The 22,419-nt window shown below is 43.6% G+C and overlaps 4 protein-coding genes across 4 annotated transcripts; 3 read left to right on the forward strand and 1 right to left on the reverse strand.

The window, feature by feature from the left end:
• Positions 1–1,353: 1,353 nt before the first annotated feature.
• LOC132996314 (gastrula zinc finger protein XlCGF57.1-like) lies at positions 1,354–3,353 on the forward strand. The gene is made up of 2 exons (XM_061066656.1): positions 1,354–1,864; positions 2,059–3,353. Exons 1-2 carry the CDS (start codon positions 1,354–1,356, stop codon positions 3,351–3,353), a joined length of 1,806 nt encoding a protein of 601 aa, XP_060922639.1.
• Positions 3,354–4,916: 1,563 nt separating this feature from the next.
• Positions 4,917–10,125, forward strand: fga (fibrinogen alpha chain). The gene is made up of 8 exons (XM_061066679.1): positions 4,917–5,008; positions 5,842–5,937; positions 6,033–6,216; positions 6,756–6,901; positions 7,344–7,442; positions 7,560–7,721; positions 7,872–8,493; positions 9,112–10,125. The coding sequence occupies exons 1-8, from the start codon at positions 4,949–4,951 to the stop codon at positions 9,807–9,809; spliced, it is 2,067 nt and encodes a 688-aa protein (XP_060922662.1). The 5' UTR covers positions 4,917–4,948; the 3' UTR covers positions 9,810–10,125.
• A 494-nt stretch (positions 10,126–10,619) lies between these two features.
• LOC132996337 (fibrinogen alpha chain) lies at positions 10,620–13,341 on the forward strand. The gene is made up of 4 exons (XM_061066686.1): positions 10,620–11,140; positions 11,412–11,595; positions 11,688–11,833; positions 12,797–13,341. Exons 1-4 carry the CDS (start codon positions 11,024–11,026, stop codon positions 13,130–13,132), a joined length of 783 nt encoding a protein of 260 aa, XP_060922669.1. The 5' UTR covers positions 10,620–11,023; the 3' UTR covers positions 13,133–13,341.
• A 2,208-nt stretch (positions 13,342–15,549) lies between these two features.
• Positions 15,550–22,056, reverse strand: mfap3l (microfibril associated protein 3 like). Its single transcript, XM_061066682.1, has 3 exons — positions 21,907–22,056; positions 20,092–20,490; positions 15,550–16,493 (listed from the first exon to the last, which is right to left on the reverse strand). The coding sequence occupies exons 2-3, from the start codon at positions 20,363–20,365 to the stop codon at positions 15,556–15,558; spliced, it is 1,212 nt and encodes a 403-aa protein (XP_060922665.1). The 5' UTR covers positions 20,366–20,490; positions 21,907–22,056; the 3' UTR covers positions 15,550–15,555.
• Positions 22,057–22,419: the final 363 nt, after the last annotated feature.

The following is a 22,419-nucleotide window of genomic DNA, read 5'->3' on the forward strand; positions in this document are numbered from 1 at the left end:
TAAGTATGTCTTTATTTACTTCCATTTATTCTTATATTTTATATATGTATTTTTTTGATTATTATTTTATTTAATCCTATTTTAAGTTATTTGATTTCTGCCTCTTTTTCTTTACCCTGAGTGTTTGATTGTGGGTTGGGGGGTGTTCATAAAAGTTTGTATCTTTATAAATGTTTGAATGTATGTTTCTTATATGTAAAACTCAATAAATATATTGTTAAAGAAATATATACACAATACATTTTGAGCAGTGTATGTGTTATGAAGTTTCTACCAGTTGATAGAATGAGTTAAAAGGAAATTTAATGATCACAAATCAATGGAAACAAAACCCGAAGATATTTTTAATTAAACATTTTGTAAAACGTGTAGTTCTCGTAATTTTGTCCTACACGAGGTGCCGTCTCCCCAGAAACTGAGCCGCATCACGATTGGCCCAAAACACGTGTTTCCGGTCAACCCGGAAGTAGGAGTCAAAACACACCGGACTTGTTGTGAAACGTCCCTAAAACCGAACAACACAAGGTTTACAACTCAAACGATCATAATCAAACCAGTGGGTTTTATGTATGATGCTAAACGAGCCGCAGAATCGGCCGCGGAAGCAGGTTAGCGCCACATGAGACCGGAGACGGCCCGCACCTGCGTAAGTTACGAGCATGTGTTACGTTTGTTTACAACTCGAACTGTTAGCATCTGTTAGAATCTGTTAGCATGCTCATTTCAGTCCTGAAAATGCTGTTACATTAAATCACACTTTATTTATATAGGACCTTTTAGGGTAGGGAAGTTCAAATCAAACTTTATTGGTATAGTACATTTTATTCAGGTTAGTTCAGTTCAAATCAATCAAACTTTATTGGTATAGCCCCTTCAGGTCAGTGCAGTTTATCATGTGATGTTGACAGTTATTATTATTATATATACTGTTTCTGCAGTTATTACTATATACTGCTATTATATTGGTATAATTACTATCATATATAAATATAAATTATGTTATATTATATACTATATATACTGTACTATTTTGATATACTGTCTAACAATAACATTACCATCATATCATCAGTACTATTACCATCATCTTGCCACTGCACCTTATCTACCTATTTATCTTGTGTTTCTGTTTTTTATTCTTTCTACCTCAATATTTTTTATTTAATTCTATTGTATTGTATTTTATTGTATTCAAATATACCGGCTGCTATGACGACTTAATTTCCCTTCGGGGATGAATAAAGTAATCTATCTATCTATCTATCTATCTATCTATCTATCTATCTATCTATCTATCTATCTATCTATCAGTTGCTGTCTCTCAGGTGTGAGTCTGTCCAGTGACTGATCATCATGGCGTCTCCTGGTGCTGTGTCTCTGCTGGGCTTCAAGCGGCTGTCTGTTTACCTGTGGGACTGCATGAAGGCTCCAGCAGACCTGAGATCAGCTGCACAGCAGAGTTCCCCCGGCACCGAGGTTGAGTTGGAAGAGGACGACAAGAAGCTGAAGGCCGACACCAAGATAAACCTCATGAAGTTGGAGTCTAATCAGCAGCTACAGAGGCGCCGGTCAGAGATCAATTTATACAAAGAAGAGGCAGCGTGTGACGACAGAGACTCAAACTCAGAGGGAACTAATCCTGGAGAAATCGACCAACTCCAGCTGAATCACACAATGCTTCAGGAAGATGGCGGCTCAGACGTACAGAACCATAAACTATCTGAGTCGCAGAAATCATCTGAGCTGAGCGATGTAGAGACTCGTCAGGAGGAAGCCGGCTGCTCAGATCAGAGAGATGTCTCCACAGCAGACATCACCACACCAGAGCAACAGGACACTGGAGACGTGGACACTGGCTGTGGAGGTAAACGATTTATGGTCGATTTTTCTGATCGTCTATTCTTATGCGATAAATAAGAAATAAGGAGCTTTTTGTTTTTTTGTTTCTTTCCTTCATCAGCGTTGGACAAAACCTGTGATTTCTAACTTTTCTTCTTCTTGTCTCTCTCTTTGAAATCTACCACTCCTCCTGTTTCCTCTACAAATTAAAACAAACAGAGAAGAACCTGCAGGAAAGTGCGTCTGAACCACGGTCGCACCGCTGCAGGGATTGTGGGGAATCCTTCGCAGGGAGACGCAACGTCCTCCGACACCAGCGGCATCACTGCAGCGCGTTGGTCCGAACGCCGCTTCGCTCGGAAGAGTCGCAGCCGGAGACGTTTCCGTGCAGCAGGTGCAGCCGGACGTTTCGGACGAAGCAACACTTGAGGCTTCACGAGAAAGCCCACAAAGAAAACCAGGAGGTAAAAGATGCTCGGCGAGAGAGGTGTCACAGCTGCTCCCAGTGCAACAGGAGCTTCTACCTGCTGCAGACCCTGCGGCAGCACCTGCTCACCCACAGCGGAGAGAAGTCCTTCAGCTGCACCGTCTGTGGGAAGCAGTTTGGGAGAGAAGGAACTCTGAGGGAGCACCAGCTGATCCACACCCGGGAGAAGACGTTCACATGTGAGCAGTGCGGCAAGACGTTCGCCAGGAGAGGAGATCTCAGAAAGCACATGGTCAGCCACTCGGACGAGAGGCCGTTCAGCTGCAGCTTCTGCACCAAGAGCTTCAAGCTGGTGTCCAAGCTGAAGCAGCACGAGCGCCTCCACACGGGCGAGAAGCCGTTCCAGTGCTCGCTGTGCGACAAGAGGTTCCGAGTCCACGTGTCGCTGGCGGTGCACCAGCTCACCCACACGGGGGAGAAGCCCTTCAAGTGCACCGTGTGCCCCAAGGCCTTCAGCGACCGGAACAACCTGAGGAAGCACCAGATGATTCACTCCGGAGAGAAGCCGTTCAGCTGCTCGCACTGCGGCAAGAGCTGCCGCCTGCTGCAGCACCTGCTCCTCCACCAGCGCATCCACACGGGCGAGAAACCCTTCACCTGCGACCAGTGCGGGAAAGGATACGCCCGTCTGTCCACTCTGAAGACACACCAGTCCGTCCACGCCGACAAGCCGCTGCGCTGCTCCCTGTGCGGCCAGGAGTTCAAGGCTCTGCCGGAGCTGACCGACCACGAGTGCAAGGAGACGGCCGAGAAGCCGCACCGCTGCTCGCAGTGCGGCAAGTGCTTCACCCAGGCCGTGAACCTGAAGAAGCACCAGCTGATCCACTCCGGACAGAAGCCTTTCGACTGCAGAGAGTGCGGGAAGCAGTTCAACCACAGGAGCAACCTCACCAAACACACGCGCATCCACACGGGAGAGAGGCCGTTCAAGTGTGAGCTCTGTGGGCGGAGCTTCAGGCTCCTGCAGCATCTCACTAACCACCGAGCAACTCATGAGAAGAAGCCGACGCCCCAACAGACCTCGTGACGGCGGCAGGTTGTGTTTGGTTAACACGTTCACACCGGATGGAACATGTGAGTGGAGAAACCTTCAAGACCGGATGTGATGTCATCGCTTTCAGGGCATGTGACTAAATTGTTTGTGATTCGCTGGAATAACTTTACTCAAGCTGCTGGTTGAAGGTCAGAAAAGTTGATTTAATTCAAAGGTACAAAAAAAAAAACAAATCCTACAACTCATTGGCTCCTTTTTAAAATGATGATTCACTGTTTGCTATTTTCATTAGTCACCAGAGCTTTAAAAGGACGATGTTGCAATGATTTGACACAGATTGATCCAAACCCTCTTCTCTCAGTCCAGCTGGTACATGTGTGAAATTTCCATTTGGCCAGTCTGATGTTTATTGATCCATTTTCACAGATTATACGAATTTTCTGTGTCAGGGAAATTCATCACTATTGTTTCTCTTGTTTCTCAATGAGTAACAATGGAAAATGATAAAATCCATTTTTAAATGTAAACGGATCAACAGATTAAACTGTTCATTTACATTTTTCGATTAAATTAATTCTTGTATCTACAAGAAAAAGAGCATTGACCTCTGAACCATGCTGATGATTGATGTGTAATACGTGTTTTTACCACTAGGTGCTGCTGCTGCCGTCTGATCAACTGTCTCCAGCTCATCGCATCCAAACTGTGGACGTCCCTCAACGTGTCTCCATGGTAAAAACCTTCATTCTAATCCTGACCAACAATGTCCAGGTGTCCTCACATTGCTGGTGAGAATACAGGGATGATTTAAAGGTTCAAGTTGGAGTTGAATTTGAAATGAGTCTAAAAAAGATTCATGTAAGATATATGTGTATTTCAAAATAAACATAGCTCACCAGGCCTTTTCTGTTAGAGCGCCCCCTCTTTGTGGAACAATCCCCCTGAGGACCAGCTCTTTTAAAGACACATTTTATTGGTGTGTTTTCTCCTGGTTCTTATCGTCCATTTGAATCGTTTTATGTTTTATCTGATCTGGTTTTTACTATTTTCTCATCTCTAACATCTGTGAACAGAAGTAGCTTTGAATTGTTTCATACTGTTTTTCTCTCTGACCTGGAAAAGCAGCTTGTAACTGTGTTTTGAAATGTAACATATGATTGTTATCATTTATCTTTCCTATTATTATTTTAGAAATCTTAAACATTTAGACGTCACCTCTGGTTTCACGTGACACAGATGTGACCTTCAGCAAAAAGGCAATAAAAGATAAAATAAGTTAATATAAAGAAAACAACTTTCCTCCAGATTTATTGCTTAATCAATTGCGTAATTATTTTCTCCTGCAAGTTCATGACTTTAGTTCCTGTCCTCTCGATCGTTTACTGAGAGAAATCATTTTATCAGATGCCAGTAAATCCTGTGGATTCTGACCTGTGAGTGTTTGTTCTGTGTGTGTGTGTGTTTTGTGTGTGTTTTTGTGTAAACAGCCTCCTCATCGATCGAAGTTGCTCAACTTTTGGATGTGACCCCGGACTCCGGTGAGTCATTGGTTTTGTGGAAACTGAACCTCGAGGGTTTAAATGAAGCGACGCCGACGCTGGAGAAATCATTCAGATACAGAAGCCAAGATGAAACCTCTCCAAGTTCTCGTCTGTCTGGGTTTGGTTTGTGTCGTGGCGTCCACGTCGGTGAGTCTTCATCACTGTTTTTGTATATACTTCTTATACACTGGTAGTTTATAGGATCTTGCTTATGTACTTTAAAATGACTATTACAACACACGATAATGATGAGATTGAATAAGCTACTCTCCATATTAACGATGGGTAGAGGAACGCGTCTCCCTCCGTGATTTACAGCTTGAATAAATACTTCAGATTATAAATACATAAAATGTGATGCTGTGACTTCTGCGTAAAAACATAACTGGTACTTTTTAACCTTTAAAAACTAAAAAGATTGAGATCAAATATAAATGATTAATCAGTACGATTTTATTTGTATTGCCCATATTTACAAATAACAATTTGTGTCATAGGTTTTAACAAGATGCGACGTCCTCTGTCTCTAAAGAACTACCAAACAAATCCTCTAAACAGGGGAAAAAACACAAAAACGTCAGTGAGAGATAATTTTACCAAGATCTGATGACAAGGATTCATTAAAAAAAAATTCCCTTTTTTATATATTAGTTTAAACAGCAGCAGAAAATATTAAATTTAATGGAAAACTAGTAAATGAAGATGGCGAGTTTACAGATTTCGTCAGGTTTATTTCTTGCCCGATTTATAGAGATGTATGTAAAGACACTTAACTTAATTGATTTTATGGTAGTCTTTAACGATATGCGTGTCACCATTTGTACTTAATAAATGTTGGTTCAATACGTCCCCCAAAGTAAATTAAATTAATTTAAAAGTAACACAAAGGTTACAGAGATCTCATTAATATAACAGCTGTATTTCTGCACTGATCCATGTTTGAAGAATTTGATGGAAGTAATATTTTTCTGTTTGTCTAGGTCGACCCGAGAGGAGCTCGTCCGGTGGAGGCGGGCACCAGGTCGGACAAATGTGCCACTCAGAAGGAGTGGCCTTTCTGCACAGACGACGACTGGGTAAGGGCTCGTTTTCTTCATCCTGCGTTTTCTACAAACCGACAGAGGAATCACGCGTTCATCACAACTCATGTTTCCCTTTAACCCTCCGTCAGGGCCACAAATGCCCGTCAGGCTGCAGGATCCAGGGTCTGATGGACAAGTACGACCACAGCATGATGAAGAAGGTGGAGAAGATCCGCAGCATCCTGGACGAGAACCGGGTCAAACACCGTTCCACCGACCAGGTGTCCAAACAGACGTACGACTACCTGAAGGACAAACTCACCATTGATTCAGGTTAGTGTGTGTGTTCCATTTCCACAGCGACCATTTGACTTAAGCCACAGCTAAATTAATTATTTTCTTTATATTTACTTTTTGTGAGCAGTTTATTTAATAGATTTTGACCGACATAGATAATAATTTATAGCTCTGATTCTCTCATATTGTCACCGTGCCTTCAACATTCTACATGAACTGATTTCAGTGTTCAGATACAAGACTCCACTGGTTTGCATTAAAATAAAAATTATGTTAGTCCATTTTAATTTTTCAAAAAAATATCTGACATTTTTCGAATTACACAAAACTCCAATGAGCACCTGAAAATTAAATGTATATTATTTCTATTATTTAATTACATTTATGTCCGAAACACCAAAATACACGTAAAAACACGACTTCATGGTTTTAGTAAAAGTGAAATAGTTGTGGACTCAAATTTGTTTTTTCTCTTCTAAGATAATTCACATGATGAATGTATTTATTATAATATTAACATTATTCAATCATTATAACGTGGTATATTGATTAGGATTGGTCCATCCGTCCACCAGGTCACGACAGCAGCTACCATAACTTGGCCCAGGGTCTGCGACAGAGGATCACTGAGATGAAAGTGAAGATTGACCGACAGCTGCGTCTCCTCGGCGCCCTGAAGGACCGAGTGAAGGACCAGGTGGTGGAGATGCAGCGGCTGGAGGTACGGAGAAACCACAGGGACCTAAATACACCACAGTTACAGGCGTTGATGTTCCACGACTAACACAGGAACAAGAGAAGGAGTGGAGTTTAGAAAAATCGGTTTCTGGCTTAATTTAGCAAAACTAATAGAAATGAATACTACAATTCAACACATATGTAAATTAATGAAAGTTTAAACTTCAGTTTTTATTCTACTCTGACCAGTAGTTAGCTTTAGCAAAGGTTAGCTATGGTTATTGAATTTAGTAATACCGGTAGTCTGATGTATTCATGTTGTTAGCCCCGGCTGGCTTTCACTTGAGGCAGCAGTGATTCTGTTTTCCTCCTCTTAGTTAAACGTTAAAACCCAAATGAAAAAGTACATTTGGAGCAAATATTGGAATACTGGAATTCTCCGTGTATTGTGTATGTTAACACAATGTCTCCTGCGTGTGCGTCAGGTGGACATCGACATCAAGCTTCGCTCCTGCAAAGGTTCCTGCAGAGGCTACTCGGAGCACCATGTGGACAAGGAGGGCTACGTGGAGCTGGACAAACAGGTGAGGACCTATTCTCACATGATATGAAAACTTCATTCCGAAAGGTAAAAACAGAAAACACCAAACAACAAATCCATCTTTGGAACTAAACTTCATCCGTTTCCGTCCACGTCCCAGATCAACCAGCTGGAGTCCAGGTCGGGTCAGAGCATCCAGTCGGTGGGGACGCTCTACGTGATGAAGAGCAGGGCGTTGAAGGGCGTGATCGTTGACAGCATCTACAAGTCCGGCGGTGGCCCGTCGAGGGCAGCACAGCACACAGAAGATGTTTTCAATGATGTGAGTGACACTGAGACTGTGACAGACTCTGCACACGACACAAGCGAAGCTCAGTTGTTGTTTCAGGATAAATCCGCAGATTCTCCTGAAGATTTTGATCTTGAAAAACATCATCTTAACAGAACCTGCACACTCGTTTGTCTTTCTCAGGTGGAGAACATCCAGTTGGTCCTGGAGGCAGAAGGCTCGCCCGCATCCCCAGCAACCATCACCAAGGACCAAGGTACTTTCTTCTCTACATCTAAATCTACATCGTCATCCTCCACCGGCGATTCTTCCTCCTCCTCCTCCTCCTCCTCCAAATCCATCACTGAGATCGGAGGCGACGGAGGTTTGTTTGGTGGAGGGTTCGGAGGCCACAGCCAACCCAGCACGGGCCACACCAGCACCACCACCAAGACCGTCTCCTGCACCAAGAGCATCAAGAGGACAATTGTCCAAACGCCTTCCGGACCAGTGGAGAACGTGGAGGAGGTGATCGAGGGCGGCCCCGAGTGTCACGTCATGAACGACCCTTCCAAGAGCGGAATGGCCTCTATGTTCCCCGCCTTTGGCCACACCTCCTCTAGCTCCTCCTCTATCACCACCTCATCGCACCACGCCGGCGGCGCTAAGGGAAGCATCACAGACGACACCAAATCCGGATTCAGATTATTTGGTTCCGACATCAGTGGGTTCATGACAGATCATCCGGAAGAGGACGTTCCCGACGTCCACGCCCGAAGTGTGAAGAGCGCGCGTGTTGAGCGAGAAGCCGATTATGTAGGAAAAGGTACCAAAGCCACCAACAACAATGTGGTCACAGAATTTCTTATAAGGGGGGCCTAGAGGTCCCCCGGGTACTGCATTGCATTATTCTGTCTCTCTTCCCCCCCATAAAAAATAATGTAGTCTGTGGAGCCGGCAGAAAGCAATGCACCCATTCGAAATTTCTCGGCAGGAGGAATTTTCTAGTTGTTAGAGCTAAAAAAACAACAACCTTTGCATTCACATTCAGTGTTTACAATCAAGTCATTTTGAAATCCACAAAGCCGTCTGTGAACTCAGCGAGACGGCTTCACCAAGTTATGATTGTTATGACAGTTTACCGTGAAAGTGTCTCTTTGATTGGAGAAAGTTTCTGTGGGTCGCAGATTGAAAAGAGTCGGAAATCTTTCAGCTAAAACTGAATGTCGCCATTTCAACTTTAACCAAACTACTGCGAAAAAATACAAAGCCTTTAATTTGATGGAAGACTTTCCTTTGCCCAAAGTAGAAATTACGATTTTGCTGATGCTCTCAATGCAGATTAATCAAAAACATTGGAGGAAGTGCTTCACTGGGTCAGGTCTCCGTGAACCAGCCGGGCCAAGCTAACTCGCGGTTGCGGTGTTCCCCTCTCTGTTCGCAGATTGTGTTGACGCCCACCAGAAGCACCTGCACGGGGAAACGAACGGCCTGTTTAAAATCAAACCCGGCGGCAAGGACTCCGTGGGTGTAGTGGTGGTTTACTGCCAGCAGGAGGGGCTAATGGGGGGGTGGTTGTTAGTCCAGCAGAGAGAGAGCGGCGCCCTCAGCTTCAACCGCACCTGGGCCGAATACCGCGACGGGTTCGGTTCAGTCGACGCGCAGGGAAAGGGGGAGTCGTGGGTGGGCAACCAGAACCTCCACCTGTTGACCAATCAGGGTGAGACCATGATGAAGGTGGAGCTTGAGGACTGGGACGAGGGCGTGGCCACCGCCGAGTACACCATCCGAGTCGGTTCCGAGGGGGAGGGGTACCCGCTGCACGTCTCCGGGTACACGGGGGACGCCGGGGACGGCCTGGCGGCGCCAAAGTCCGACGTGTCACACGACGGGATGAAGTTCAGCACCTTCGACCGGGATAACGATAAGTGGGAGGAGAATTGCGCGGCCACGTACGGGGGCGGGTGGTGGTACAACAGCTGCCAGGCGGTTAACCTGAACGGGATCTATCACAAAGGCACGTACGACCCAGAGAGGAACACGCCGTACAAGGTGGAAAACGGAGTTGTGTGGGCGACGTTCAAACCCGCTAACTACAGCCTGAAGAGCGTGAAGGTGTTTATCCGATCGGCTGCTTTTTAATGGCGCACAGAGCAAGAGAAAAATTGTTGAATGATATCAAATATATTATTTCTCGACATCCAGATTAAAAGAAACAAGATGTACCAGGGTCAAAACGTATTTGAGGACAAAAACCAAAGGTTGTTTCATCGATCTGTTTGACTTGATTGTGAAATCCCACAATAATTGACGACCAGTGTCTGTGTTTCTTCACTTGTGTATTTGTCGACCCACTGTGTAAACATGAGTAACCTGTCTGTTAGTTCATGGAAAAACCTGATGTTCTCTCCGTGCTGCTGAACTCTGCTCGATCAATAAAGATTCAATGTTCACTTCAGCTCTCCTGGTCCGAGCCGTTTGTTCAGGTCCAATTTAAAAACAGGAAGTGTGTTGTTTTAGTTTATAATGGAAACGAAATACAAAAATGTTTTTGATTGTAAATTATTTCAAGAGCTTTGCAGACATATGTGACTTTGACCTACAGATCAAATACATTTGTGAATCAAATGAAAACGTATTTACCCCCATGGAGGTTTTCATTTGTAGTTTGACAACATTGAAAAAACAATTAATGTAAAAACCTTTTTAAAGCAAATCTAAATTAAAATCTCCTGCGTGCAGTGAAGATTATTCAACTGAACGTAACTAACTTTTTTAGTATGTAAATCTATGTCCAACAAGATCCACTGTGGTCCTTCATATAACTTAAGGTTAAGTTAGAGCTGTATATTTCTGTTATTAGACATTTAAATAATGTGGTTCAACCTGATACATTCGTAGTAAACTTTTCTATAATAAACAGTTCTTTTAAGACTGTTGCATCAATGACATTTAAATTTACACATTTTCACAAATGTTCAAAGGCACTTTTTGTAATGTTCTGACGGACATTGCAAAAATATTTAGACTAATTTCTGTTTTTTCATCGGGTAAGTTTACAGAATGAAAGTGACAATGTTCCTCCTTAAATGAGAAATGGTAGAAAGGTGAAACGCATTCTGTTGAGATGTGTGAGGTCGTGTTCTTTTTCTACTTTAACAAGAACTGAATAATAACAAAAAAATCAATAAAGGTCTTTGCCCTTTCCAGATGTCCCAGCCACACAAGATAAACACACGCACACGAATAACGTTTTATATTTGCATTGTCGTGTTTGAATTGGAGCTCTGGTGAAGGTTGACAGGCCCTGTACTGAAAGGGCTCTTCTTGTTTTTCTGTTTGGTTCCACAGTGTGCATGAGGCTGAAGCAGCAGAAACAACATGGCCGACAGCCCGTCCGTCGAACCCAGAGATACAGAAGGCGCCGGTGTCGAGCAGAGTCGGACGTGCCTCTGTGTGCAGATGACGACTGGGTAAAAAAAACACGCAAACACACAAAACTGCACTTCTCATTTATCAGAGGTAAAGCAGTAATTACACACACGTCCCTCTATCCTCTTGTGTTTCAGTTAAAACTAGAAATACTGCACTGGTTGGCGGAGGCAGTTTCCATCTACTTATAAGGTCACTGTGACCTTTAACCCCTGAGATCTAATCACTAATCACATCAAGAATCGGACGGACACGCCACAGGGTGTCTCCAGAGCAGAGGACTTGAGCCCTTGTTCACTTTGTGTCCCACAGGTCTCTAAATGCCCGTCCGGCTGCAGACTGCAGGGTTTGATCTCACAGATGGAGAGAGATGTGGAGAGAAAGCTGTTGAAGGTTTGCGAGACGGCGAAGTCGTACGAGGACGCAGCCGAGACGTCCATGACGGCGGTGACTCGAATCTACAACTCCAACCGCAGAGTGATAGTCACCAGATACAGTGAGACCCAGTTTTGTTTTGCTTTGCTGGACGAAGGAAAGTCAGTGAATAAATCAATGCCGGCTGAGTAACGCTGCCTTTATCGTGTTCAGTCTCGGAGCTGAAGTTTGCGGAAGGCGCAGAGGAGTTGTCTCGAACTCTCACGTCGCTGCGGAAACGCTCGAGCAGTTTGTCGCAGCGACTCAAAGAGCTCCGAGGCGCCGTCCGGAAACAGGTGGAGGACTTGTACCGAACCGAGGTGAGAGGAGTTCAGGGGCCGGAAAACAAGAGACAAGTTTCATCTCAGTCAAGTCTTAGGTTTTTATTCTGTGTGAATCAAGAGGCAGATCTCATTGTCGACTTATCACATTTGCTGATTATTCCAAGAGGATGAACCAAGTCCTTAATTATTTGATCTTGATAAAGTGCCAACATATGAATCATAAGAGGATTTAACCAAGGTACCAACAGAGATCTATTCAATCTGATCAATATCCTGATGCAACCTTTAAAGGGACTCTTACCTTTGTTGCATTTTTACACTTTTTTTGGATAAGGTTAAATTGGTATTAATAAGGTAACGACACTCTAAAATGTGAGACAGACCCACCAGGAGTAAAAGCAAACAATTATTTCACTCTCATAATATTTAGTGAAAACTTCAACCAATAAAATTCTTCTTTGGCCGACAGACCTGTCTGTTTGCTGCATGGACATGCAGGTTTTCCCTCTGCTTCTTGTGGCGCATTCGGGCCCGTCATCATATGTGAATGTAAATGTATATAACTTACCGGTGCTTCTGAATCCGAATCCATTGCTTTGGTAAACAAAAACTCACGTGCGTGCGCGGAGGCAGTAGGTTGAAAGTCTGCTTTGTAAATAAAGTTTCTTCAAAAAAACACCGCGGATGGGAACGAGGGGGTGGGGCATTGGAGGAAGGCGGGATGATTTGAATGTGCTGTAATTCTCAAATGCAACAAAGGTGAGAGTCCCTTTAAGGTCGTCACACTACAACTCCTCTGATTATCACTTTCTCTCATGTTAGTTTTAGGACCATTGTTTTTTCCTTGTATCCAGAATTGGGTCCGTCCTTTGTGTCATGTCCTTTCGCACACAAACAACTCAGAAGTACATTCTCTGTGCGTGTCTGAAAGAAGCTTTTTGTATTCTCGTGTTGTGGCATAGTGTATTTGACACCTCGCGTTCTGTCTCGTCTCACCAGGTGGAGATCGACATGACGCTCCGAACCTGTCACGGCTCGTGTCGCTCGGCGCTACCGTTCACTGTCGATCACGCCAGTTATCAGACACTGGAAACCGACATGGAGCAGCTGAACAAGGCCGTCCACCAGAGACACAAAGCCGTGACACCACCTGAAGACACTGCACACGTCTGGATCAACACTGTTGATATGAGCCCGGCCCCGTCTGCTGAATACAGGAGGATCCCAGCGGTCCAGAGGGAACTGCTGACCCAGTTTGAGGACATAGGACAGAATGAGTTGGGTCTGGAGGAGCTGCTGGACTTTGAAGACGTGGAGGTTCTTGAACATTTTTGAAAAGGAGTTTCTCCTCCGTTTGAACATGACCGTTCAAAAAACTGCAGTTCCTGTTTTGTTTAACAGGGCTATGGTCAGAGTTTCATATTACCTCATCTCAACAGTTTTATTATTTATTAGAGAACAGCTGTAATGGATTTTCAATGCTGTGCTGCTTGTGGACATTTTATTTTATGCATGTTAGTAAAGACTATTTCACGATCGAATAATTGAGTTACTTGTCTTTGTCCCTGTTAGATTTCAATGTTTCCCTTAATTAGGCTCTTAAAAGATAGACAGCTCTCATCATAACTGATGAATTGGCAAAAAGATGTTACACCTTTTTTTACCTGTGTATGTTAAAGGGACTCTTACCTTTGTTGCATTTTTACACTTTTTTTGGATAAGGTTAAATTGGTATTAATAAGGTAATGACACTCTAAAATGCAAGACAGACCCACCAGGAGTAAAAACAAACAATTATTTCACTCTCATAATATTTAGTGAAAACTTCAACCAATAAAATTCTTCGGACCGAAGGACCTTATTGGCCGACAGACCTGTCTGTTTGCTGCATGGACATGCAGGTTTTCCGTCTGCTTCTTGTGGCGCATTCGGGCCCGCGTCATCAAGGCATGTGAATGTAAATGTATATAACTTACCGAATCCATTGCTTTGGTAAACAAAAACTCACGTGCGTGCGCGGAGGCAGTAGATTGTAAGTCTGCTTGTAAATAAAGTTTCTTCAAAAAAACACCGCGGATGGGAACGAGGGGGTGGGGCATTGGAGGAAGGCGGGATGATTTGAATGTGCTGTAATTCTCAAATGCAACAAAGGTAAGAGTCCCTTTAAGTCAAAAATATTCCTAATAACCAAGTCGTTTTTTGTGCTACTATGATTTTTTGGAAAAAGTCATAGGTTAGCATGTCGTTCCAAACTTATTAAAAAGTCATAGGTATGATGTTGATTAACAGCCAATGAAAAACTTCCAGCGTGTCCTGTCACAGCTCAGTCCTTCATGGCTTTGTGTGATCAACCTGAGACGTCTCTTTCCATTCATAAAAGGACATTCATACAAATCAAATTCCTTTCAAAATGATCTGATCTTCGGTTCTTTGCTGGCTAATATTTTGTCAAGTTGCCCATTGATTAATATACACAGGTCTCCAGTAAATGTCAGAATTTTATAGTGTTGTCTCAGTACTGACATTTCTGATGCTGCTTTGTAATAAAATAACCATGAGTGAACAAAGCTAATATTCATCCTACAAAAAGCTAAATGGAAAAAAAAAGGCCAAACCGTGGAGACATTTTTAAACACAGCACTTCCATTTTATTCTACAACAAAAAAAGAGGCATCTCGAGAGCACCAGTAAAAGAACAGAGTCCAGTTCATCTCCATAACGGACTGGACCTTCAGCCAAGCAAAGAAAAAAGCACTCCTTCTATTTGAGCCCCAGAGAAAGATGTGAAACATCTCCACTGTCCACGTTCACATGCAGCAGGAATGCAACTGTACTGTTAAAGCTCTGCAGAAGCAAGACGATCAGAAAGCAGGTCAGGAGTCAAATGAAAAGTCTCAAACAGCACAAGACAGAGGGAAACCCCCCCCCCCGCTCGTCTCTACTGAGGAGAGAGAAGACAAGAAGACTTCTTTAAAAACCACTTAAACCAGCCAAGGAACAGAAATCACACCACAATGGGTAACAATCTAATATTGTGATATAAATATTTCAAAGGAAACAGAGACTCATTATTAGAGGGGTGTGTGACCCGAGGCTGAAATACACTGTACACTCAGAGAGGTTTAGCCTGGATTACTTGTCACTTATAGAAACACAGTAGGCCGTACAATCATGAAATTGTGACCAAACTTTCAAATCTTTTGTTTCTGTCCAGCATGCATCTATAGGTGAGTGGGACATTTCACAATAACATGGGCTCGGCGGCTGGATGTGAGTTGTTTAACACATGAAGGAAGCTGAACTCTGAGGGTTTGGAAATAATGTCAGGAAGCAGCTTGAGGCAGATTTCTGGAGTTAGTCTTAAAAAGCTTAGCACGATAAGAACCTAAAAAAAAAATCCTTCCCCTCGAGACTGAAGTGTTTAAATAATAATCTGAGCGATGAAGATCTCAACACAGGAAGTTTTCCTTTACAATTCTCTGCTTATTACATTAACAGGAACATCGATTCCCCCGCCGTGTACATTCAAGCATGAAAGGACCAGTGAGAAAAACCCGTGAGTCTGAAACCTGGTGGTTTATTTTCAGTAGAACAACCTACAACTTTCATAGATTTCCATTCAGAAAAGATAAATTAAGAATGATTGTTCTTCTCCAAAATGTGAAATTAAAAATGCTTGTGGACCTATTCTTGTTTTCAAGTGGAAATGCATAGCAGGGTAACTGGTTGCTCCTCCGGGGGGGGGGGGGGGGGCGGGGTCACACATGGCTCTCATAAAACACCTGGCAGGGAGCGGTCACGTCTGGCGTCGGTTCGGGCACGTCCTGTTCAGCGCTCTGCTCGCCCTCGGCCTCGGGCGGCTCCTCGGGGTCCAGAGGAGGATCGGGCGGCGTGTCGGAGCAAGGGGGAGGGGAGGAGGGCGTGGCCTCTGGCTGTGGTGGGGGGGCCTCAATGCTGCAGTAGCCTTCGGCGGCGAGCTGCGGGTGGACCGACACCTGGATGGCGATGTGCTGCGGCTGCTCCTGGACCGACGAGTTGTCCGAGTCGGCGGCGGGCGACTCGCTGCGGTCCCCTCTCTCTCTCTCCCTCTCCCTCTCCTGCAGGAGGGTGAAGACGTCTCTCGCCCCTATGGCGGCGACTATGCCCGTGACCCCCTGTCGCCCCTCCGGTCCCTGTCTGAGAAAAGTGTGCCTCATCTCCTCCACGCCCACCACCTCCAGGATCTCCTCCATGAAGGTGCGGCAGTTCATGATGAGGGGGGGCAGCGGGATGCTGCGGGCCAGCTCCTCGATGTACCGGGCGAACTCCATGGTCTTGAACTGCGTGACCTTGGCCAGCTCCAGCGTCTTGGTGGACGTGATGATCGGGATCCGCTTGGCGATCTCGAAGGCCTTCTGCAGCTTCTCGGCGCCCTCGGTGCGGAAGAACTCGTTGATGGCCTTCTCCGTCTTCTTCAGGTGGCTGCTCATCATGCAGAGGCGCGTGACGTTCAGGATCATGATGATGGTGAAGGTGACCAGACACACCACCATGTAGTACACGCCCATGTCCCCGTTCATGATGACCACGCGCAGGGTCACCGTGCAGTTGGAGCTGCTGTACCCGTTGGACGCCATGCAGGTGTACTTCCCGCGGTCTGAAAACTCGATGTTGGTGATGTTGAGGACGCCGTTGTCCAACAGCCACCACTTCCCATCTGCAGAGACAAACAGAGGGAGGCTATGAAACATTTGGAAGAGCAGAATGTTGAGCCTGAATGACGGATGTTTCATATTTCGAGATCTCAGCAATAAATGTAAAACCAATAGAACCAACAGTCAGGACGAAATACTGAAAACAAAAATGTAAAGTTTCCATTTAATCCTTTAAAAAATGTATTTTATATAGACACAATCATGTAAAGGACAAACTGTGGGCAGTTAAGAGAATTCTCCTGGCACGCCCACACATCATCAGAAGTGTACAATGTCCTGAGGTTTTTGATTAATTTCAACAGGATAATGAAGGCCTGTATTCAGAGACTTAAAAGAATACAACCAAAAAAACATGTTTTCGTTGGAAACTTCTCCAAATCATTCATATTGAACAAGTTAAACTCTGTTCATTTGATTATGGTACCAGAGACTTTTATAACCTGCTTTTAAAAACATGAAAAGTCACTGCCCACTAAGTGACTCTCTCAGAGTTAGTGTCAAAGTTTAAACCCCGAAAATCCTCTTGATGCAGGAACTCCCTCTCTCTCAGATTTGCTCACGTTTGCACTGTTCTGACTCTTTATGGAGGCCGACAACTCGAGAATAGAACGTTTTGGCTCACATCATTATCAATCAATAAGAAATAATAAATGTCTTTTGGCCAAGAGGAGTTGTCTGTACAGTACATCTCATATTTAAGCTTCGGACTTTGGCTCCGCAATGAAAATATCTACTTTACATTAAGCGTGGGTTCGATTAGTGCATGATGGATATTTGATGTCTGATACATCGGCTCATGTTGTTGGACTGAAGGACTGAAAATGGTCTTCATGTATCCGTGACCTGTGTCTCCAGAGAGCAGCAGTGTCCTTGTTAGACCTGCCATGCTTTGCATATTAAAACAGGTGGTGGCTCAGTTTGACTCGCAAATTGAAACAATCCATTTTAAAATTTCATCAAACCTTTGCTAGGAATTAAGCCAAATGTTGGGGGTAAAAATGGGATATAATTCTATATGTTGAAGTTGTTTAAAGAGAAATTCTTCTAGTGGAGTCGCCCTCTGCTGGTCAGAGAGAGTACAAGGTCCAGGCACTTCTGCAGTTGGGGTCTATGTATAAATGTATGAACAGTCTATGGCTCCAACACAGGCAAGGGAATCATAAAGAGTTGATATATTCAGACAAACATAAACATGATTGATTTTACACCGTGTCAGAGTTTAATACTGCACACTAATCAAGCACAAAATAACTCAAACTGTGGCTGAGGTGAGGAAACGTTTACCAGTAAGATTTGTTTTTGAAAAAGGATTTGTCACCAGCACTGCTTGTCAGTCAACACCTACAGTAAGTGTGTGTTCTAGCTCGAGGCCTATGTTTGTTGCTGGTTTAAATACCCTCACATGTACAGATTCAAGCACGTGTGCAGCCTGGCTAGAGTTTGTAAAATTAACCCGGCGTGATTCAGAAAAACAGGCAGCGAGAATAGAGCGAATGAGACAACAGCTAATGAGTGAGAGAAAGGTGAGGAAAAGTCTGTTAAAGCATTAATAAATAAATAAAAAAACATGACATTATTCTAAAAAAAAAAACAGAAGGAAAGTATTGTGCTTTTTGGATTTATTTTATGGCACAAAACCCTCAGTGAAAACACAAAAGGTTGTGATGTAAATCTTTATTGCTGAGCTTTAAAAAGGGCCATGCTAGCTATTTCCCTTGTTTCTAGTCTTGGTGCTAAGCTAAGCTAGCTGGCTGTAGCTTCAACTGATATCATCCAACTCCCTGCAGGAAAGTCCATTGTCTACAGCTTCAGTTTTATCTGCTGGGGTTTTCCGTGGGTGAAATGTAATTAAATCATGCTCCAAACAATGAGACGCTTCCTTTTAAAGATACAAGATTATACAAGTTAATCGACGAACTTCATACTAAAAAGTGTTGACTTTCAGAGCTGCATTTATCAACACAAAGCTACATTTCCTCTACAACTCGGTCTGCAGTGTGGGAGAAGGATGGACAGATATCAAGGAAGGCTTCTCTAAATCTTAGGTCTGGACGAGACTGTAAAAAACATTTCTTCCGCCCTCTATACTGCTTCAACACAATCAATTTCCCACTCTAGTTTCCTCTGGAGGAGAGGAGTGGGCCGTCAGGAAGAGCAGCAACACTCTATCAGAGAGCCAGAATCTAATTATACCTTCACCACTGACTCATGTGATGCTATTGATGTTCTGTCCGATACTACGAGGAAGTTAGAAAGAAAAGAAACACAACAAGGAGCCGGAGTAATAAACATCTGCAAGTGCACGCTAGTAAATCTGATCTTTAAGTAACGACTGCTCGACAGCAGGTAGTAGTTCACTCAGCGATGAAGTCTTCCACTGGCTAATCACATTCCTGAGTGTGACCCAGGGGGGAAAGCTCAGAACGTTCTGTGTTTGTGGGTCATGAGAACAACGCAGGTTTCAACAAGTCGGATCAGAACGAAAGCGTCAAAACAACAAACCCTTCTTCCCTCCGCATTCCTTCTGAAGTGAGTCGGAGATTTCAAACAGACAACGGAGGCTCGGCTTGAATGAGGAATAATAAGTAAATAAAAAGACTTCCAATATGAGAGGATGAAGCAGTTGTAAACCTGTGAGCAAGACTTTAACCTCAAACGTTGATGCTGCTCTTCTACGTCTTTCCTGTCTCTCTGTATCCAGCAGAGGTGAACCATCTCTACTTATCATTCACCCTTTTCTGAATAAAACATTAAGCTAAAGAGAAAAGGGGCAAAGTTACAGTTTCATAAATGAAATACCATTTTATTAGGCAATATTTTACTAAGTAAAGGGATCAAATGGTTTACCACTGTAGTAAGCATGTTATTGACTTGATATGAATTTGATAGTACGGAACAAACCTGACAACTTATCTATACATTAAGTTATAATTGAGTGACTGACAGTGTTGGTGACAGAGAACAGGAAACCAGATTTAAAGTAACAGTACGATCGGTCTCACCACTAGGGACGGGAATCGGCAGGGACCTCCCGATACGATACTATCACGATACTTAGGTGGCGATACGATATGTATTGCGATTCTGTAAGTATTGCGATTCGATGTTACGATTTCCTGGGATTTCTTTTGGTTATTTTTTTTTTTTTAAATACTGGACCATGGAAAAATGTTGAATCGTACCTTCAAATACAACACAGTCAAATTCACTTAGAGCTTTACCAGTTTTATTTCAAATATTAACATTAACTTAACGACTGCCGGGCAGCCAATAGAGAAAAGAAATAAAAATGTTCCCTATTATTGTATAGCCCGTCAACTGCACACAAACTGACAGATTAAGAAATGTATGCCACCTAGGCTACTTTTAAACAATAAATAAAAGGTAAATTAAATAGAATGAATAAAAGTTTACTTAAAATATAAACTTTGAAATAAACAAAAAGTAGGCTATTGTTGTTTGCATGTAGGCGATACAAAGCTAGTGCTTGGGTATGTTTAGATTCTTGTGCAAAAACAAGAGCTGGTCAACATGCTCTGGGGTGATGTTGACCAATAAATATGTTTTAAAAAAAAAAAAATCCCCCCCATCCATACTCACCACTCATCTCCGTGTCCAGCTGGACGCCGTGGGAGTTGAACCACAGAACTCTGGGGACCGGCTCTCCGGTGACGTTGCAATCAATCAGCACGCAGCTTCCCTCCCGGGCAATGATCTGGCTCACTTGAGTGAACGCCACTGGGACAAATGCGCCGTCTGTCCCATTGCCGGTCTCCGTGCCGTTTCCATCCCAGTCCACAGAGAAGGCCCCGGTGGTGTGAGAGGCCATGAGGGACACCAGGACCACGAACACCTCCATGCTGCTCCAGTGCATTTTCTCAGAGTGTTAGCGATGGGGAAGAGACGTGTCACTCCTCCTGGGTCTCCATCCTGCACGCTGGTTATCTCACCACAGTAGAAGGCAATTTGGTATTTGGCTCTGTGGCTCCGAGGATCTCACTGAAAACAAGAAAAGGGATTCATGGCTTTTATTAACGAGTCGGCAGAGGACAGAACAACATGTACCTGTTCGAGGCTGGAATAATAAACTGATACGCAGGCTGTTTGTGTAACAGGCTCTTGAATGACACACCGGGCGGCAACTTAAGACCCGTTTCATTATTAATGAATCGTTTGACGTCTAAAAATAGAACAATGCCCATTGTAGAGCATCCAAGTCCAAGGTGAAACGTTCAAATTGGTTTAATATGCAAATGAATCAAATTTACAGTAAGGTACAACCAAGAAAAGAAGCAAAATGTCACATTTGGAAAAGGCTAATTTAGCATCTATCCTCAAAGAAGTAGATTAAATGATTAATCAGAGAGTTGCAGATTCAATTCTACCAATTAACACACGTTACAAACTAATCATTCAAGCTTTAATCAGTGTGTGTCTCTGAGTCTTTTAAGTGTCTTTGAGTTCTTTAAACAAATTAAATTATGAATAGAATTTAACAATCACTTAAACCATTTGGGCAAATTTATTTTAATAGCCAATTAGTTATCGCATCAGTCATAATTTCCTATAACACCAGAGGTTATATCTGTACATATGCTTAAATATATATATAGAATACTTTGAAGTGATCATTTGAGGATTCATAGATTAGTGAACTAAAGTAGGTATTTGATCAGTTTCTTTAAATCTTTTAATTGGAGCAAAGTGGTTTTATTCCCATGTTGATCACATTCATTCATAATAAAATATAATAAAACCCCAGTGTCAGGTCTACAGTGACTGATCCTCGTTCTAACAACACAAATATCAACTCCAGCTGTTCCGTGACAACAACAAACAGCAGCTTCCTCCTCCTCCAGGCGAACATCTGGATTGAAAACAAAGCCACGACATAACGGAGCGGGCTTCGTCTAATCTCTGGACCACGTCCTCGCAGTGGGGACGTGGAAACAACGAGTTTTGCGTCGTGAGCTTCCACGCGTGAGCCATAACAACACACACATCATATAATACAGATGATTCATGAATATATTAGTTTGTATTGGAGGGTTTTTTACGTTATTGCGGCGCTGTGTACCGCGGAGGAAAGGTTCGGGACCCGGCTATGTGCTGGTTGGTTTTAGCATCTCGGAACCCTTCCAGATCTGCCTCAGCTGGTTGCTGGGCTCTAGCGTCTTTAGCGGGTGATGAGCTAAGGTTGTCCAACGTGTGGCTGAAGGTTAAAATGGACATTAATGCAGATAATAGTCGTAGTCGTGAGGACATAAAGAGTTGGACTCACACCCGGAGACTCGAGGTGACGTCCCCCCCGCAGCCTCAGCTCCAGATACCCGGAGAACCCGTCGACGTTAGCGGCTAAACGAGGAGCTAAACCCCGGTAAATCCCCAGTGACAGCGGCCGGTTCTCTGACTCACATCATGGTCCGGCGTCGTGTGAAGGCGGGTTGTCGGTGACAGGAACCAGGGTCGACGTGTGGTCGCTCATTCCTCCGGCATCTGCATCCTCCTGTGGCCGCTGCTCGACCGCTGTGTCCCGGCGACGAGCTGCGGATCAGCTGCGGAGGAGGAGACGTCGCAGGGTGGCGTCGCTGCAGCAGACCAGGCGACCAAATGAATATTAAATAACAGTAATAATACACTTAGAATTCACTTAAATAATTCAACACATTTCAAACTCTAATAAAAGCTGATTTAAGAGTTAAACATACACATAAAAGCAAACAGGAAACCGTTATAAAACAATAATAACGTGTAGAACACTTTATAGCTGTGTTTTTAGAGTTAAATCTGAAGCCAAAGAATAGGAAACAGTTACAAAACAATCATAACTTTTGTATAAAACCCTTAAAGCTTTAAAATGCGCTTCACAGAGGGCAAAAACAAATTATATAATCTGATCCCTTGTATGAAAGGTGCTATACAATCAAG

This window comes from Limanda limanda, chromosome 22, assembly GCF_963576545.1.
Source record: "Limanda limanda chromosome 22, fLimLim1.1, whole genome shotgun sequence".
NCBI classification, from domain to species: domain Eukaryota; kingdom Metazoa; phylum Chordata; class Actinopteri; order Pleuronectiformes; family Pleuronectidae; genus Limanda; species Limanda limanda.